The sequence below is a fragment of the Oryx dammah genome, unplaced genomic scaffold (genome assembly GCF_014754425.2).
Source record: "Oryx dammah isolate SB20612 unplaced genomic scaffold, SCBI_Odam_1.1 HiC_scaffold_2, whole genome shotgun sequence".
Lineage (NCBI taxonomy): Eukaryota > Metazoa > Chordata > Mammalia > Artiodactyla > Bovidae > Oryx > Oryx dammah.
In genome coordinates this window covers 175,030,883-175,049,520 of record NW_024070186.1, presented here as the reverse complement: position 1 = coordinate 175,049,520, position 18,638 = coordinate 175,030,883, and the positions used below count along the sequence as shown (strand labels likewise).

The 18,638-nt window shown below is 46.5% G+C and overlaps 1 protein-coding gene across 1 annotated transcript; it reads left to right on the top strand.

The window, feature by feature from the left end:
• Positions 1 to 1,308: 1,308 nt before the first annotated feature.
• Positions 1,309 to 17,518, top strand: UMOD (uromodulin). Its single transcript, XM_040257215.1, has 11 exons — positions 1,309 to 1,538; positions 2,979 to 3,175; positions 4,298 to 5,074; positions 5,170 to 5,277; positions 6,984 to 7,192; positions 8,137 to 8,285; positions 10,843 to 11,088; positions 13,876 to 14,038; positions 14,644 to 14,725; positions 15,895 to 15,936; positions 16,995 to 17,518. Exons 2-11 carry the CDS (start codon positions 3,082 to 3,084, stop codon positions 17,054 to 17,056), a joined length of 1,932 nt encoding a protein of 643 aa, XP_040113149.1. The 5' UTR covers positions 1,309 to 1,538; positions 2,979 to 3,081; the 3' UTR covers positions 17,057 to 17,518.
• Positions 17,519 to 18,638: the final 1,120 nt, after the last annotated feature.

Genomic DNA, 18,638 nt, shown 5'->3' with positions numbered 1-18,638 from the left:
CCACCTGGAGCTCCATCTTTAATCCTTTAAAGACACCCAGACTTAGGTTTTGACAGAGCCTCATGTTCACCAACCAGAAATGACATTCACCATCTAGGATTGAGAAAAAGAATATTAAGAACTTTTATTTTCTTCTGAAGTTGTAGCAAAGAAAGGGAAAAAAAAACATTCTTATGGAGGAAAAATGGGCAAAGGATACAAACAGTTCAGAAAAGAATAAATAGTAAGCAAATGCAAAGATAACTTCCTTTTTCATCAAAGAACTGCAAAAGTAAATAATGATAAGATATTTCTCACTTTTCCACAAAGATGAAAGTTAATGCCCAGGGTGGCTGAGAACTGTGCTGGGATTGTAAACTAATTGTTATAGATCTCTCTGGGGTGCTGTTTGGGAAGAAACATCGCTGAGAACTGTGCTACCTCTTTTCCTATGAAATTCCCCTGAGGAGGTGAGTGAGCTGCTGCTGGTAGTCACCTGACCACTAGGCCAGACAGAAGGAGAAAGCCCTCAAAGAGGCAATGCTGTGGATCACTGTCATATTTCCTGATCAGCCTGAGTTCATATGCACCTGATTTTTCTCAATATGGCATTGCCATTAATGTGGAATTAGGTCAGGAGACCTAAGGCTGAACCAAGCCCTGTCATTCTCTACCCGATGACTGCACATCACCAAAACAGTATCAGCAGTGACTTCCACAGATGGTACCATTACTATATGCCTTAACTTGCATCATCTCCTTTAATGGCCATAACAATTCTAGGACGCAGGTATTCTTGTTTTACAGATGATGAAAATTACCTCTGGAAGGAAAATTACTGGCACACAAAAAACGCTGACCAGGATTCAGATAGACTGACTCCAAAGTCAGTCTGTTCATCTACAAAATTATCTACTTCTCAAGGACCTTCCTTCATGGGAATTCAAATTTCTTGATTCACAGAGCATCTGGTCCAATGATGTCTGAATTATCTGCTGTCTCTGACCTTCAGCCATTCTCAGCTCCTTTCCTGATCACATTGGGACCCCAGGGGAGCTGGCTGAACCCGTGAGGATGGCATTTGCTTTGGAATTGAGTGGCCACAAGTACACATCCTGGTGGGGACAATGAGCACCCCTTTTCTCCTGGAGCAGCCTGGCTTCAGATTCTGGCCTCTGCTTGGCTCCACTTTGTGCTTTTCAATGACCAAGAAAAACCCAGGCCCTTGGAATTGTTTACCCAGTTAATTTCTAACTAAAGAACCTCTTGTTGCCAAAAGGTATAAAACAGAGCCCTTGTAACTGTGGGCACAACTGTGACCCCTAATGTCAATCATTTGGGGTCTCTACCTATTAGGGAAAAGAACAACAACCACCTCACAGCCTAGAAAAGGAAAACACTGTGTCAAAAGGGAAAAATATTCCACCCCCATTAAAATAATTAAGAAACAGAACCAGAGGATCATTGGAGGAGAGATTGCCAGTGGGCAACAGATGTATATATATAGATATGAAAGTCACCTACTTGTAAAAGGATTAATTCTACCTTTCTGGTTTCAGGTAAGGCTATCTGCAGCTCTCACTTCTCCTAGCTGCTTCTCCCATCTAGTCTTTGCTGACTCCCATTCTGTTTGAGGGATGGGGGTCTGGAAATGAAGAGATTGGACACTTGAATCAAACCTAGGATAAGTCATTACTCTGCTGACTGTTGATGCAAAGGGCTTTGGTAAATCAACTCCCCTCTCTTTGATCTTGTGCTTCCCTAACAACAATGACTACAATTTTTCCATTTGTTCAATCCGTATTAGTGAAGTTCCTATTATATACCAGGCATTGGGGATGGATAGAGCAGTGAACAAGAGCATCTGCTCTGAACCTGCTTTGCACATATCATCTTTGTTAATACCGGGATGATAATATGCAGTCTGCTATTAGTCAAACTATAGTTCACATCATTTGTGGGTTACATTCAGAATTTTCTTTTAATTAGAGACAATAGGATATATCAGCAAGGAATGCACATAGTAATGGTAAGAATTGTTTTATAAAACATTTATTTCATGTATGCATGTGTGTGTATGTGTATTAGCAACTGTACTGGATCATGGCATAAAATATTTTCCTTATAGCAGATCATGGTCACTAAGGTTTGTAAAACACTTTCCTATGAAGCAGGTTCTTTACTAGCAGGAGACTTCACCCTGACCCTAATGCATTGTAGCCACTCAGATTGTGCAAGCAGTAATCTCTCTTTCATAGATGAGGAAACTGAGTCTTAGTGAATTGAAATATATTGCCCAACGTCACATGTGAGTTTACCAATCATAGTGATTGGTAAAATAGGAGTTCAAATCCTTGTTGCAGCCTCCAGGTCCTATACCTTTAACCACTATGCTACCTTATTATGCTGCTATAAAAACTGGGGTATTAGTAGACTATTTTGCCAGGTGAGTGAAATAATATCTGAGCACTCTGGAAACATTAAAATACCTTATGAAGATTACTCACCTCTCAAACTACTTATTTCAAGCTACTTCTTTACAATATGTGAATTGCATGAAGTCAGGGACCTTGTCTGTCATTTGGTGCTTAGCTTCCTGTTTGGCACATAGTAACTACTCAATAAATTTCTGTTGAATGAATAAACGCATCTAGGAAAGTTCAGAGTTTTCCATGAGGGGATCAGGAGGGTGCCTCCAATAAAATGGTGAGTCCAGAACACCCACCCCCCATATCTTGCAGGTTCCTGCTCCAGATGAGAGACTCAGCGCTTTCAAATGCACTGAAACTTGGGGAACTGAGGCTGGGATGTGGTGGGAATTAAGAGTAAGGCCACAGAGGGGAAAACTCTACCAAAGCAAGGACCACAGCACTACACACTTTTTGTGGTTCACATAAATGGCATCTCCTGGACTTGCACAGTACACAACCAAAGCACTTGTCCCAACTGTGGGGAAGGGAGTTCCATCATGCATTTATCTCATCTGACTCTGTTCACAGGACTTCAGGGATCAGGGACGGGAAGGAAATCTCAAGAGGCCAGCCTTTCCTTGCCTTTGGGAAAGTCTTCCTAGACCAGAAAAAGCTGTGAGGAGCAGAAAGGATGAAGTGTCTTTTCTCCCCAACCTTGATGTGGATGACAGTGGTGGTGACCTCTTGGGTCATCATACCTGCAGCAACTGACACCTCATCAGCAAGTAAGTGCTGTGTGTGCGGAGAGCAGTGTCACCATTAGCAGAAGAGGTCTCAGTCCCTCTCCTTTTATGCTTGGGATTTGCATAGTCTATTCTAAATTCATTTCTTATACTTTAATGTACATAGGACTCACCCAGGAATTTTACTAAAATGCAGATTCTGATTCGGTAGGCCTGGGGTGGGGCCTGAGACTCTGCATTCTAACGAGCTCCCAGATGATGCTGATGGTGTATGTGATCCTTGGATCACATATGGAGAGACAAAAGTTTAGAATATCACTAAGCCCCCCCACCCTGGCACTTTACTGGAAGGTCAAGAACATACTCAACCACACAAGAGATGTGAACATACCTGGGTGGTACCCAAAGACATCCCACACATACGTGACCCTTCCATTGGGTTGCACATTGCTGTTAGCTTTTTGTTGGAGAAGGGAGCTAGGCACCTCTACACAACCCCCAACAGGAGTTCTCTGGAAGAGAGTAAATACCGTTGTGTCATCATGGAGCGCACACACACTGTGGTCCTGCAACCTCGATTTGTGTTCTGGCTCTGCTGCTTACCAATGAAGCAAGTAGCTTAAACCTTCTGAATCTCAAGTTTCCTCACCTTTAAAATATGGCTAAACACAAAAGTCATTCCCCAGGGCCACTGGAGAGGATTCTATCAGATAATGGATAGAAAATGCCTATCCCAGTGTCTGGCATAAAAATACATGAGAGCTCACCATCTTTACTGTTATTATTGTCACAGAGGAACACACAAAGTGTCAGCGCCCCTGCTAGGTAGAGAGGGGAGGCAGGGAAAGAGATCTGAGCAAAAGGCATAGAATATATCAAGTTGGGGAAGGGGTGACAGGGTTCCCTAAATCCTTAATGAAGTGTCAAGAACTCTGCATTATTCCTCTGGTGGTGGAAAGGTGGATGTTTGAAAAGATGATACAGCTTGAATGCAGTGCTTAACACAAGAATGCAGGTGGGTGTTCAGACATTGGGGGAGGTTTATTTGTTTCTTTCAAAGGGGGTCTGCTATGTCTTAAAGAACCCTAAGGACCATGGAAAGAGTCTCTTGGTGAACAGTGGCCTAGCGGTCCCCACTCTGAATCTGGGCTTTTCTGCCTGCAGAAAGCTGCTCTGAATGTCATGCCAATGCCACTTGTACGGTAGACGGGGCTGCCACGACCTGCGCCTGCCAGGAGGGCTTCACTGGCGACGGCCTCGAGTGTGCGGATCTGGATGAATGCGCCATTCTGGGGGCGCACAACTGCTCCGCCACCAACAGCTGCGTGAACACGCTGGGCTCCTACACATGCGTCTGCCCTGAAGGTTTCCTCCTGAGCTCGGAGCTCGGCTGCGAGGATGTGGACGAGTGTGCAGAGCCAGGGCTCAGCCGCTGCCATGCCCTGGCCACCTGCATCAATAGCGAGGGCAACTACTCATGTGTGTGTCCCACGGGCTACGTGGGGGACGGGAGGCACTGTGAGTGTTCCCCGGGCTCCTGCGGGCCTGGGCTAGACTGCGTGCGGGAGGGTGACGCGCTAGTGTGCGCTGATCCGTGCCAGGCGCACCACATCCTGGACGAATACTGGCGCAGCACAGAGTACGGCTCCGGCTACGTCTGTGACGTCAGTCTGGGTGGCTGGTACCGCTTCGTGGGCCAGGGCGGCGTGCGCCTGCCCGAGACCTGCGTGCCCGTCCTGCACTGCAACACGGCCGCGCCTATGTGGCTCAACGGCACGCACCCATCGAGCGACGAGGGCATCGTGAACCGCGTGGCCTGTGCACACTGGAGCGGCGACTGCTGCCTGTGGGACGCGCCTGTCCAAGTGAAGGCCTGTGCCGGCGGCTACTACGTGTACAACCTGACGGCGCCCCCTGAGTGCCATCTGGCTTACTGCACAGGTGAGTGGGTGTCTCCCAGCAACCCCGCCCTGGGCCCTATGGGCACCCCGAGAGGCTGGAGCTCATCCTTGTTGACTGTATATGTGACCCTGCAGACCCCAGCTCTGTGGAGGGGACGTGTGAGGAGTGCCGTGTGGATGAGGACTGCAAATCGGATAATGGCGAATGGCACTGCCAGTGCAAACAGGACTTTAACGTCACCGGTGAGGCCAGTGGGGAGGTGGGATGGTACTCAGAAATGCCAGGGACCTGGGGAGGGACACATTCCTGTGTGTGAATTGGGGGCCTGTGGGGATGACCTAGGGTGTGCATATTATCCAGTCGGAGTGGAAAGTCAGTCCAGTAATACCCATTAAAATCAGCAAGAAGCTCTCTGGATTCCTGGAGTCTCCCCTTAGTTGACCCATAAGCTCCCAGAGCTTGAGAAACAACCCCACCCCCAGGCTTCTTTCGGAGGCCCCCAAAATCCTGATGGGTAAGCAGGAGGTTGCCACCTGTTGGCCAAAGGCTAACCTGAGCTGTATTCCCAGAGCACAAGAACACAGGCCTGGCCAGCAGTCTGGTTTCTTGGATTGGGCCCTCCACTGACCATCTGAAGACCCTGAGCAGGGCCCTGGCCATCTCTAAACCTGTTTCCCTGTATACATAATGATTGAAGCAGGCTAGTGTTTCCTAAATTCCAGTCTTGGTTTTAGTCACAACCTTCTTTTAAGTAAACTTGGGACGTTGAAGTTCACTACTGTGTCTTATCTGTGGCAAGTAACATCTTAGGTCTGTAGTAGCAGTAATAAGGAGAAGGCAATGGCACCCCACTCCAGTACTCTTGCCTGGAAAATCCCATGGATGGGGGAGCCTGGTAGGCTGCAGTCCATGGGGTCACTAAGAGTCTGACAGGACTGAGCGACTTCACTTTCACTTTTCACTTTCATTAGTTGGAGAAGGAAATGGCAACCCACTCCAGTATTCTTGCCTGGAGAATCCCAGGGATGGGGGAGCCTGGTGGGCTGCTGTGTATGGGGTTGCATAGAGTCGGACACAACTGAAGTGACATAGCAGCAGCAGCAGCAGCAGTAATAATGAATACAATGAAAGAAAGTTGTTAAATTTCAGCAGCTATGTAATACTTTAATTTTAAAAATCTAACTGGATCTCTTTATATGCTGCAAATACTTAACCAGAGTTCTGCTCTCTGTGGTTTCAAGGAAAATTAGCAAGTGTATGGATGCTGGGAGGGATTGGGGGCAGGAGGAGAAGGGGACGACAGAGGATGAGATGGCTGGATGGCATCACTGACTCGATGGATGTGAATCTGAGTGAACTCCGGGAGTTGGTGATGGACAGGGAGGCCTGGCGTGCTGTGATTCATGGGGTCGCAAAGAGTCGGCCACGACTGAGCGACTGAACTGAACTGAACTGAACTGATGGTGTTAATAATAAAAACATTAGCAAATCTTGAAGATTGTCCCCTTGATACAGAAAGGATGGAAAGAAACTACCATTAACTTGTTAGCTTTGTTTGCTTGCTATTTGTTTTGTTTTACTAGGATTCAATGTTATTTAGTGCTGGGGCTATGGAGTCTGGCAGGCTACAGTCTGTCTATAGAGTTGCAAAGAGTTGGACACGTCTGAGCAGACAGAGAGAGCAGTGAATGACCCAAATGTATTACTTTTCTTTGTGTACAGCCTATGCTTAGGGTAACATGGGCTGGTGGTTAGTCACATGGATCCACCCAGTGATACTGGGAACCCAGTCTCACGTCTCCACCTCTCTGAGAGGGGAGACCACAGCATGACTCTGAGTACTCCCAGCTGGTGGCCAACCTGGCTAGCTGGACCTGGGCCCTGGGGTTGTGCTGAACCTTGAATTGTGGTCACAGGCCTCCAATCCTGCCTTCCCTGACCATTTCAGATCTCTCCCTCCTGGAGCGCAGGCTGGAATGTGGGGTTGATGACATTAAGTTGTCCCTGAGCAAGTGCCAGCTGAAGAATCTGGGGTTTGAGAAGGTCTTCATGTACCTGCGTGACAGCCAGTGCTCAGGCTTCACTGAGAGGGGTGACCGGGACTGGATGTCTGTGCTGACCCCAGCCAGGGATGGCCCCTGTGGGACAGTGATGACGGTACGTTCTGGCCGGTGTGGGACAGGGTTGGAGCACTGCCTGGTTCAAGCCCAGCCCCATCACTTACTCGTTGTGTGAACTGGGTGAGTTATTTAACCTGAATGTGGCTCAGCTTCCTCCACTGAAAATGGAGTAACGGTAACTCCTTCATAGGGTTAGGAGAGTTAAAGGTGTTACTGTGTGCTAAGTGATTAGGACAAATGATTGGCACAAAGTAAGTGCTCAATAAATGTCAGTTTCAAATAAAGAGGACAATCCATAGTGATAGTTTCCCATTTGACAGATGGGAAACACAGTGCCCCAACAGGGCAATGACTATTCTAAGCCGGTAGGTATCAGCACTGAGTTCAGAAGCAGATCTGTTTGTCTCTGATGGTTCCTGGGAGGCAGAGTCTGCACTTTCAGTGTTCAAAGAACCAGGGCCTCAGCTACAGAAGCCTCCTCCAAAGGGACCCAGAGGTAAACGTTTGTGTGAGTGGGTTCTGCTTCCTCGCATCTCCCTCATCCCCCACAGAGGAAAAAAAAATACATAAGAAACAAGGAAATAATTGTCATTTGCCAAATATGGCTTTTTGACAATCTGCCATTAATGATGACTCAGTATGTGATTTTTAGTCTTTTGGCGTGTGCGAGAGGAGGCATGAGGTGATGGGAAGAGTCCCAGGCTTCTTAGACCCCCTGTACCATGGATAAGTTGCCCAGTTCCCATGAACTTCCATCTATATTAGGGAGGTGGTCATCCTGCCTCTCAGGGTCATTGAAGGATCCACACAAAGATGCAGTAGGGACATTCAGCTTGTGCAGGGGGTGCCTAGCTCATGACTTGTGCTCATTGAAACTGGGAGGGTAGTTTCAGCAGTTTCAGTGCCTTTGGTTTTGAATCCTACTCAGATTCTATGCCTTTTCTGCCCTTCCTCCCCCCCCACCTTCCTACCCCAATACAGAGGAATGAGACCCACGCCACATACAGCAACACTCTCTACCTGGCAGATGAGATCATCATCCGTGACCTCAACATCAGAATCAACTTTGCGTGCTCCTATCCCCTGGACATGAAAGTCAGCCTGAAGACCTCCCTGCAGCCAATGGTCAGGTGCGGCCAGAGAGGGTCCCCAGTGTCCCTGGACAACTCCACCCCACAAATCCTTAGCCACCAGGACCTCAGCTTCTCTGTCAGCTGCCACCAATAAAGAGCTGATTGGAGGTGGTCAGCTGGGAGGCAGTGTTGGACTCCAGAAAGAGTCCATGAGGAGCCCAGCTGGGAAATCTGGAGCCCATTTTCGAATCCTGGCTCTATCACTCAATGGCTTTGGGAGATTGATAGTCCTATTCTAGGTGTCAGTCTTCTTGTATGTGAAATGGATTTAGCAGTAATGTACAAAAGTGCTCCACAGAGGTGAAACCCATATTAGGGTCCCTGGTTTACCTGAGGGGTAGGGTGGTCGGGAGAAGGCAATGGCACCCCACTCCAGTACTCTTGCCTGGAAAATCCCATGGACAGAGGATCCTGGTGCTGCAGTCCCTGAGGTTGCTGTGAGTTGGACACGACTGAGCGGCTTCGCTTTCACTTTTCACTTTCATCATTGGAGAAGGAAATGGCAACCCACTCCAGTGTTCTTGCCTGGAGAATCCCAGGGACGGGGGAGCCTGATGGGTTGCTGTCTATGGGGTCTCACAGAGTCGGACACGACTGAAGTGACTTAGCAGCAGCAGCAGCAGCAGGGTGATTGGACCACAGGAAAGAAGCGAGGGGTCTCAGTTCAGACCTGCTATGGGACTGGGCAAATTGTACCCCACATTTGGACCTCAGTTTCTTTCTCTGTAAATAGGAGAAATTTGAATAAAGAGGGGTTTACAAATTATGCTTCTTGAAGTGTAAAGGTCCTTAAAGGAGGTGATTTGGGGATGTGAACCAGAGAATGTTTTTAATTTTAATTTTATTTTCTCAATTGAATTGTAGTTGATTTACAATGTTGTGTTAATTTCTATACATTCTTTTTTTATATTCTTTTCCATTATGGTTTATCATAGATTATTGATTCTAGTTTCCAGTGCTATACAGTAGGACCTTGCTGTTTATCCATTCTGTGTATCATAGCTTAAATCTGCTAATCCCAACCCCCCTACCCCACCCCCCCTTCCCCTGACAGCCACAGCTCTGTTCTATATATCTGTGAGTCTATTTCTGCTTCATAGGTGGCTTTAGTTGTGCCGTATTTTAGATTCTATATGTAAGTGATATCATATGATATTTATCTTTTTCTTTCTGACTTTACTTAGTATGATAATCTCTAGTTTCTTCCATGTTGCTGCAAATGGCATTATTTCATCCTTTTTTATAGCTGAGTAGTATTCCATCATGTATATGTACCACATCTTCTTTATCAATTTTATTACTTAAAAAAATAAAAGGATCCTGTTGCTAAATAAACTTGAACATTTCTGAATAGGATGAATCACAAGCCAGTGATGCAGATATTGGGGAAAAAAAATAAGAGCTGTGTTCATAACAAGTGTTTATCAAGAGCTGACCATATGTCAGGCATTGTGCTAAGTGCTCTAGATGGAACACCTCATTGAAATCTTAGCATGGCCTAGAAGGTGTAAGTATTTTTATTATTGAAATTGAAGTTCAAAGAAAGCTTAGTAACTTGTCCAAAGTGGTAGAGGACAGTAAGTTACAGAGCTGAGATTCAAACCCAGGCCATCAGGCATAGAGCCTCCACTCTACCGTGACCTTTTTTTTGAAGCTTCTCCATGGTTACATGTTTTCTGGGCCAACCAGCCTTGGGGAAGGGCACCTGCCACTGATGAAGGTGCTTGGCTGACTTGAAGGAAGACAGTTGGTCCTTGTCTGCCTCTGTGTGGAACATCACCTGGCCAAGAAGTGCCCTGGAGCAATGTGGCCATGTCCCAGATCTGCTAGGTTCCAGGGAACAAAACAATTGTATGCAGATCTCTCTCTGGCTTAAGCTAGAAATCTCATCCCAGTCGAACACCAAGTCCGAACAAATAGCCCAGTACTCACCTCTAAAATGGACTTCCACATTACTATTTCTCATGTACCCCCTTTCCTGAGGCATCAGTCTTTCAGTGTCCTTTATAGGATAATCCCCATGGAGTTGCCATCAGTGTGGCTGTTTTTAATGTGATTTAAAAAATGCATTTTAAAAATCCCAATCTTCCGCTGTAGGTGGAACCAGAACTCTGACTAAGGCCTGTAGGACTCATAGCCCATCTTTTAAAACTGTTCTATATTAAGATCAAAAGAGGAATCTAGGTGATTCCCTTGAGAATGTGTTTGCCACACTTAAATGCAAGGGCCCCCATATGAGGGGGTGGACGTGTTACAGAAAAATATGATCTCTGGATCAGAAGGAGCAGTGTCACCTCGGAGCTTATTAGAAATGCAGAACCTTGAGCCTTATCTCAAAGCTACAGGTCCAGAATCTGCATTTCAACAAGATCCCTAAGTGACCCGTGTGTGACTATTGTATTTTGCAGAGCAATGGTTGGTGGATTCCAGTCCTGTTGCTGGATTAAAATCCAAAGAACTGCCAGGGACTGCCCAGGGATGCAGATCAGAAAGAGAGGCCTATCTGTTGCTGCTCTTGGTTCTGGTTCTCTCACCAGCCTCTCTCCCCCTGCAGCGCCCTCAACATCAGCATGGGCGGGACCGGCACATTCACCGTGCGAATGGCGCTCTTCCAGAGCCCTGCCTACACACAGCCCTACCAAGGCTCCTCTGTGACCCTGTCCACAGAGGCGTTTCTCTACGTCGGCACCATGCTGGATGGGGGTGACTTGTCCCGGTTTGTACTGCTCATGACCAACTGCTATGCCACGCCCAGCAGCAATGCCACAGACCCCTTGAAATACTTCATCATCCAGGACAGGTAAGGCCTGTTGGATGGAATTTGGGGCCAGGGAGGGTCTTTAGAGTTGCATGGATACAGAGTACATCTTCACATTCATTCACCTGTAGCTGGAATTTAGCATTGTCATTCATTATGATACAGGCAACAAACCAGAAAAGTATTAGCAGGACATTTGAAGACATTTACACAAGTCAGTATTTTTAGTTACTATATTGTAGTATTAGAATTTCAACTAGATCTTATTATTTGATATATATCAAATACATGTACTTGTAAATATATATTTATATCCAGATATGTAAATATATGATGTATTAAGTTTAACATTTTAAGAATTATATTTAATTTTTTTAAATTATCTTATGTAATTTAGTGTATGCATTGAAAGCATTACTTTTGATGAGGAATGCATGGGCTTCATCAGATGGCAGAGGGGGTCTAGGATTTAGAAAAGGATGAGGAACGTGATGGAAAGGCAGGCCCTGGACAGGAGCAGGCTGGCACTTGGCTGGGAGGAGTACAGCAGAGGCATGGTTAGACAAGGGTCAGTTGAAACAGGGAGGACACAGATGGACTGCTTTTGACTCAAACACATTAAAGAAACAGTAACCACACTGTGAGAAAGTAGTTCACATTTTCATTCATAAATTGAACAGATATTTTTGGAGGCTTATTGTGTGCCAGGCTATGTGGATAACAGTGAATAGAAGAGACAAAAGTCTCTGCACCCTTATCGCTGATATTCTAAGTGGGGAGATCAACAATTAAATGAAAGTGCCATCCATGGCATGTTAATGATGACAGCGCTATAAAGAAAAAAGTGAAGTACGAAAAAGGGAAGGGAATTGCTGTTTTAATAGTGCAGTCAGAGAAAGCGCTCCCAGGAGACCCTGGCCTATTTCTGTCTCAGTTCTCTTAGAATCCGCCTGGTCGCGTCAAGGGGAAAAGGCTCAATTGGGTGTTCATCTGGTGTTCACACTTCTGTTATTTGCTAATCTCCCTTTACAACAAAAAGAAAGGAGAGCAGAAGTCTTTTGGGGGTCTTTTACAATCAACAGTGTTGAAGTAAAATGTCATAGCAGTGTCTGACTGTGTTTGTATGGTCGTGTTTTATATATGGCAAGTAATGTGTTGTGTTCTCAGTCGTTCAGTTCTTTGTGACCCCAAGGACTGTAGCCTGCCAGGCTCCTCTGTCCACGTAAGTCTGCAGGCAAGAGTACTGAAGTGGGTTGCCATTTCCTCCTCCAGGGGATCTTCCTGACCTCAGGATGGAACCCTCATCTCTTGCATCTCCTGCATTGGCAGGTGGAGATTCTTCATTTTGCCACCTGGGAAGCCCTTGGTTTGCTGTTTGTGGTCATGATCTTTTTAAAAAATAAATGTATTTCAACAAAAACATTTGTAGATTTAAAGAAAAATAGTAATAATAATATAGTAATATAAAATAATAGTAGAGATATTGGTAAACAGGAAAACATTCAGGGAGGTGGTTTCTGTATTAGGCAAAAAAGAACTGAAATTTGAAAAATCCTGACATGACTTTGCCTGGGACATCATGGAGACTTGGGCTCATGGTTTTGCTGTTTCTTAGTTCAAGATACAAGTCAGCTCATCTGTCTGGATATTCATGTTCTCATATGTGAAATAGGCATGAAGAAAATCTACTGTGCAGGGATTTTTAAGCTTTGTGTGTGTGTGTGTGTGTGTGTGTGTGTGTGTGTGTATCTGAGTATAAAGGTAGAGCATGTATATTGTGAAAAGCTTAAAAAGTCTTGAAAACAAAGCATGAACAAATGCTGGCTGTGGCTCTGTGTTTCTGCCGTGGCATGGGTGGGAGCTGGGCTGAGGACTGCCAGTCTGCGAGGCGCTCAGAATATCACAGGGGTGTAAGGAGGAGATGAGTTGGGGAGGTGCTTAGGGGCTGGGGGAGACATGTAGGTGCCTTACTTGGGTTGACTGTCTGGGGCTGTCAAGGGCAGTGCTGGCTGCCTCTCCCCCTGCTTTTCGTAAGGTGGGTCCCCTTAACCACAGGGCTTTTCTTTTGCCAAGTGGAGTCAGATTTGAATTGTGGGGGACACAGAGCAAAGTGAACGCCATCCCGAGAAGTTCCTTTCTCGGTCCTCCTGTGCAGTCAGCCTTCAGCCCCTTTTCTAAGTCCGTTTTGAGCGGATAGTGTCAAAGAGCAGACAGGGTGCCCAATTTGCCTGCTCAAAGAGCCTGCGTACCCTGATCCAGCCCAGCACCCACGTGAGTCTCTGGACATGCAGTTCTGAGTTTCTGTGTGTTTGGGTGTGCTGGGTAGTAATGTGTGCTGATGAGCACACATACACACCCCAATTTGGCCAGCAGCCTTCAGTGCTCAGATGTTTCCAATGTTAGAATTAACACCAGGCACTAGTAGATAGCCAATAAATGGTAGGTAATGACTCCTGAATGCCATTTCCTGGGAAATCAAAAAGTGCTTACTTAAGGATGCACTTACTTAAGTGCTTACTTACTATCCTTAAGTAAATGTCCTTAAGTTCTGAACTGATTACATTTGTATTTTAGAGTTACATACATGTAGCAGCTATTGTACGGCAGATGCTGTTTACTTTGTAATTTTAACTCATTTGATTGTCGCAACTCTCTCACGATGTAAGGTAAATTATTCCTCGCACATAGATAGGGCAACAGGCTCAGAGAGATTGAGTAAATTGCCCATAGTCACACAGCTAATAAGTGATAGAGTGAGATCTGAACCCAGGAAGTCTGGCCCCAGAATGTTTGCATAACCAACCATGTTATATGATGTACCCTTCCCAGATGTCCACGTGCTGCGGACTCAACCATCCAAGTGGAGGAGAATGGGGAGTCCCCTCAGGGCCGGTTTTCTGTCCAGATGTTCCGTTTTGCTGGAAACTACGACCTGGTGTACCTGCATTGTGAAGTGTATCTCTGTGACACTGTGAATGAGAAGTGCAGACCTGTGAGTCAGACCTCCCTTCCCTCAGTCTGCTTACCACACCCTCACACCCAGTTCCCGTAGCTGAAGACACTTGGCCACAAGGTTAAAAGAAAACAAACGTCTCTGCCATATTTCCATTTTAGTACAGGGGTAGTCAGAGCTATAGGATGAGGCTGCCATGGCCAGACAGGAGACTAGGCTGCGGGGAAGCTGGGTGCGATCAGGGCGCTGCAGTAGGCTGGTAAACCTCTCACTTATCTGCAAGCTTGTGTTCTAATAGCAGAAACTGACATTTTTAAGCACTGTCTGTGTGCAACTTGTGTGTGTTAACTTTTTGATACTTCGCAGCAACTCTATAAGGGAGATATTTTACTAGCCCCTTTTTCTATATAGGGAGAGAGGCTTAGAAAATGTAAGTGACTTGCCTAAGATCATACATCTAACAAGTGGCAGAGCGGGGACACGAACCCATGTATACAGATCTCCTAACAACCCCTACTTCTACCATCCTCAAGTCCCAGCCTGAGGCAAAGGTTGCTCCTATGAAGGGTGCACCCAGCTCCCCATGGCCGGGCCTCATTCAGTCTCTCTTGTGGAAAGCTTTCTTTGTCACCATCTCCCTGCAGACCTGCCCTGAGACCAGATTCCGCAGTGGGAGCATCATAGACCAAACCCGTGTCCTGAACTTGGGTCCCATCACACGGAAGGGTAAGAAGGGCACTCCCCTCTCCATGTTCCTGGTGAGAACTGTTCTCTGGAGATGAGGCGAGGTGAGAGAACCTGGCACTTGGGATCTTACTGGGGTCCGAAGAGCTGGAGCAAGTGAATCCTGTGAGGCGAGGTAGACTATAAGCTGCCTTCCTCCTGCAGGTTCTCATTCATTGCACAGCTATCTTCTCATGCCTGCCTTGTGCCAGGGCTTGTGTTAGTGGCTGAGGGCTCAGGATGAGCAGCAATGGGTACAAGCCTGGCTCATGTGCCACTTATGGACCGGTAGAGGAGATATCATTTAAATAATCATGTGTCTCTGGAGTTGTGATAAGTGCAGGCATGAACATGGATCAGGAACTCTGAGCTCTTGCCACAGGGGAAGCAAACCTAGTCTAGAGGACTGGGGAAGAAAGGAAATGAGGTTTGGAAACTGAGAAAGGATTAAGTAACAGGGGTCAGGGGAAATGGAAAAGAGGGTGGAATCCCAGGGAGAGAGTGGAGAATGAGCAAAAGGCCTGTGCAGGAGGGAACCCAGGGTGTCAGAGGAACTGGCCAGGCAGGCTGAAAGGAGGAGGAGAGGTTGGTATGGGTGAGCTGATGGAGGTTGGGGACCAGACCACGTGAGGCCTTATCAGTTCAGTTCGGTCGCTCAGTCATGTCCAACTCTTTGTGACCCTATGGACCGCAGCATGCCAGGCCTCCCTGTCCATCACCAACTCCCAGAGTTCACCCAAACTCATGTCCTTTGAGTCGGTGATGCCATCCAACCATCTCATCCTCTGTCGTCCCCTTCTCCTCCCACCTTCAATCTTTCCCAGCATCAGGGTCTTTTCAAATGAGTCAGCTCTTCGCATCAGGTGGCCAAAGTATTGGAGTTTCAGCTTCAACATCAGTCCTTCCAATGATAGTACTTTTCTTTTTTCTTCTTCTCCTCCCCCTTCCCTTTCTCCTTCTTCTAATTGAAATATAAATAGCATGTAGTTCTTGCTAAGGTTTTGGGCCCTTATTCCTGAAAGGAGACGGCAGCCTCTGAGGAGTCCAAAGCAGGGGAGTGAGATGACCAGATTGGGGTTTTTAAAAGACCACATTCTGGCTGCAAGGAAGAGCAGATTGAAGGGGCTTCTTCCAGGCTTCCCGTACACTGATCCTTCTGTTTCCTCCCACAGGGGGCCAGGCTGCAGTGTCAAGGGCTGCTCCCAGTAGCTTGGGTAAGTTCAGATCCTCTTTGCACAGGGACTTGACAAAAACCTTCATCTGGGGCTTTTATCTGTTGGCCTAGGGTGTGCTGGAATGCCCTGTCTACTTGGCCTGAGCGCTGAAGAGGTGACTGCATTTGTGGAAGGTGTTGGGCCTGGGGCTGCACATGCGCACACATACCTGTGTTGTCCCACGACAGTGTACATAAATGCAGGCACACACAGGTGCACAAGAGCAAACATCGCCTGGACTTTTCACACACACCCACGAGGTCACATGCACATATTCATACTCACACACAAAACGCCATGACAGTTGCAGCTGCTTGTGTGTGAATCTGCATATGCAGACACGCACATGCTTGAACACACCTGTGCGCAGGGGACGAGCACACTGCGTTGTGATCTGCACCTTGGGCATTTCCTGAAGCTTCAAGAGGTATCTCTAACACCTTTGTCAGGATGCCTGGTGCCAGGATGAACATGGCAGACAAACAAAAATCTCTGTTTTCTGCTTCTCTGCTCCTCTGACCACAAAGACCGGAGACCGGCAGCATTTTAATGGCCCTTGATTTTATGGCTGCTAAATTGTCTGAAAATCTGGATAAAAAGTGAATCTGTGTAATTGTTGCTCTCTTTGGCTCTTGGCATCTAGATCTGAGTGGGTTGTTACACCAACCTAGTGTTTGACATGAGTTAGTTCATTCCAGTATCAGTGAGCTCAGTCCTGGAGAGGCAAGGTGCCCCCAAGAGGCTTGCCCTTTGTGACTATCCCTCAAGGTCACCAAGGTTGAGTAGGTTGGTCACTTCACAGGAGTACCCTTTCAAGTGGCTATCAGCTCGTGCCTGCAGAAAGGCTGCCTTTTTCAGATTGGTCCATCTGGGAGGGCACCTTTTCCTAACTGGTTTTCAGGGCAGGTAAAGAAAAAACTTCCTTTTTCTAACTGATCTGCTCAGAGAACATGTCCTTTCCTAATTGGTCAATTTAGAGGAGGTATTTTATGTTAGTTTTGCACGTAAAATGTGCACGTCAGTGCTAGCAGCAACCCTGTAATCTCTTTTTTTTTCAGAGCTCCTACAGGTCTGGCTGCCTCTGCTTCTGTCGGCCACTTTGACCCTGATGTCTCCATGATCAGTGGCCGGAAATGCTGTACTCTGTGGCTACCAACTCACTTTCTACTGACTGGCGAGGCGATGCAGGCTAGCACTCCACCCATAGAAAAAGGAGCCCACACTTCAGTCACTCTGCTCCTATTTTTCTCCCCTTTAATCCTTGCTACCAAAAAACAGCCTATGTCTTTAAATGCTGCTTTCTCTCAAAATGAGGCTTGTGATGTGTCTGTTCATGAGGCCCCTATCTCCTTAAAGGGTATTGCAAAATAATAACTAAAAAAAGCTCAGTCTGTGAGTCATTCATTCATTCAACAAGTATTTATTGAGCACCTGCTCCATGTAGGCACTGTCTGTGGTGCTAAGGATCTGATGGTGAGAAAAACCAGACTCCATTCCTGCCCTCATGGACTTCATGGTCTGGTCACAGACTGGGTTCAACTCTGGTTTTATGAGCTTAAATAAAATGCACACTGTCTCTGAACTTTACCCATCCATCTATCCTTTCAGTCTGTCAAGAAATATTTGCTGGTCACCTACTATGATCCAAGCAATGTACTGGGGATACAGCAATCTCTGCCTTCCCAGAGCTTAAGGTCTGGAAGGGGGAAAGAAAAGTCATTATAAGTCTGTCAGGCATTGCAGAAATGGAGAGTATAACAGGAGGCTGCTGCTTCTATCATATGGGGATAATCATGATACCCTCACAGGGTTCATTCAGCTTTCCAGAAACATTTATTTGAGCACCCAGTATGTGCCAGGCACTATGCTAGGTGCTGGGAAAAGATAGTCATGAATAAGATAGACACAGCTCCAGGCTCTGGAGTGTCACAATCCTTATATAAAGGACTTAGATGTCATGTCCCGCCATCCTTTGCACTTTTCTCCCTGCCCAATGCAGGAGATGTAGACCTGTTTACTAGGCCTTGGCAGCAGAAATGGAACGCAGACCATTAACTCCATTTAGAGAGGATGTTTTGCAGGGGAGACTTCTAGGAGGTTCCTTGGAGGCATAACTGGAGACCGCCCAGGAGACCCAGATATCTCAAGGGGCTCTGGACTTCTTTGACAAGTGGACCAAAGGAAGTTGATTCTCATGGGAAATGTCCACCTTGATGCCAGCTGCTTCCCTGGACCCCAGCTGTGGCTTTCAGAAGAGACCAAGGCCCTGACCCATTTTTAGAACCTCTGATCCCAGGGAAAACCACACATGTATATCAGCAAACAGGGGGCTGTGAGGTCAGCATATCTCAAGTTAAGGAACCTCTTATCACACACAGACATGCACTGAATCCCCATGCCTACTGCCTTTATGTGAAAGCTATGGGTGGACGCCCATGGTCAGATGCGCCTACTAGATGTCTGCACAATCTATACTTTGATTCAGGTACAAGAGAACATAAAAAATTAAAACAAGGGTCAAAGGCCAGGAGGAAAAAAATATATCAGAATTTATCCCTTTATCTCTCTGTTCCCTTTTTTCCCCTTCCTTTTACGTGTTACTCTTGTTTGCTATCAGATAGTTGTTCAACTCAATATTCAACAAATATTTTGAGCATAAATTCAAGACTTGATTCTTTTAAAGGCAGCAGGGAAATTGCCAG

Excerpts from the sequence above, each read along its gene's own strand:
- UMOD (XM_040257215.1), top strand. The coding sequence starts at position 3,082 with ATGAAGTGTCTTTTCTCCCCAACCTTGATGTGGATGACAGTGGTGGTG. Across the intron at positions 5,075-5,169 it reads CCATCTGGCTTACTGCACAG|ACCCCAGCTCTGTGGAGGGG; the intron begins GTGAGTGGGTGT and ends GTGACCCTGCAG. Across the intron at positions 7,193-8,136 it reads CCTGTGGGACAGTGATGACG|AGGAATGAGACCCACGCCAC; the intron begins GTACGTTCTGGC and ends ACCCCAATACAG.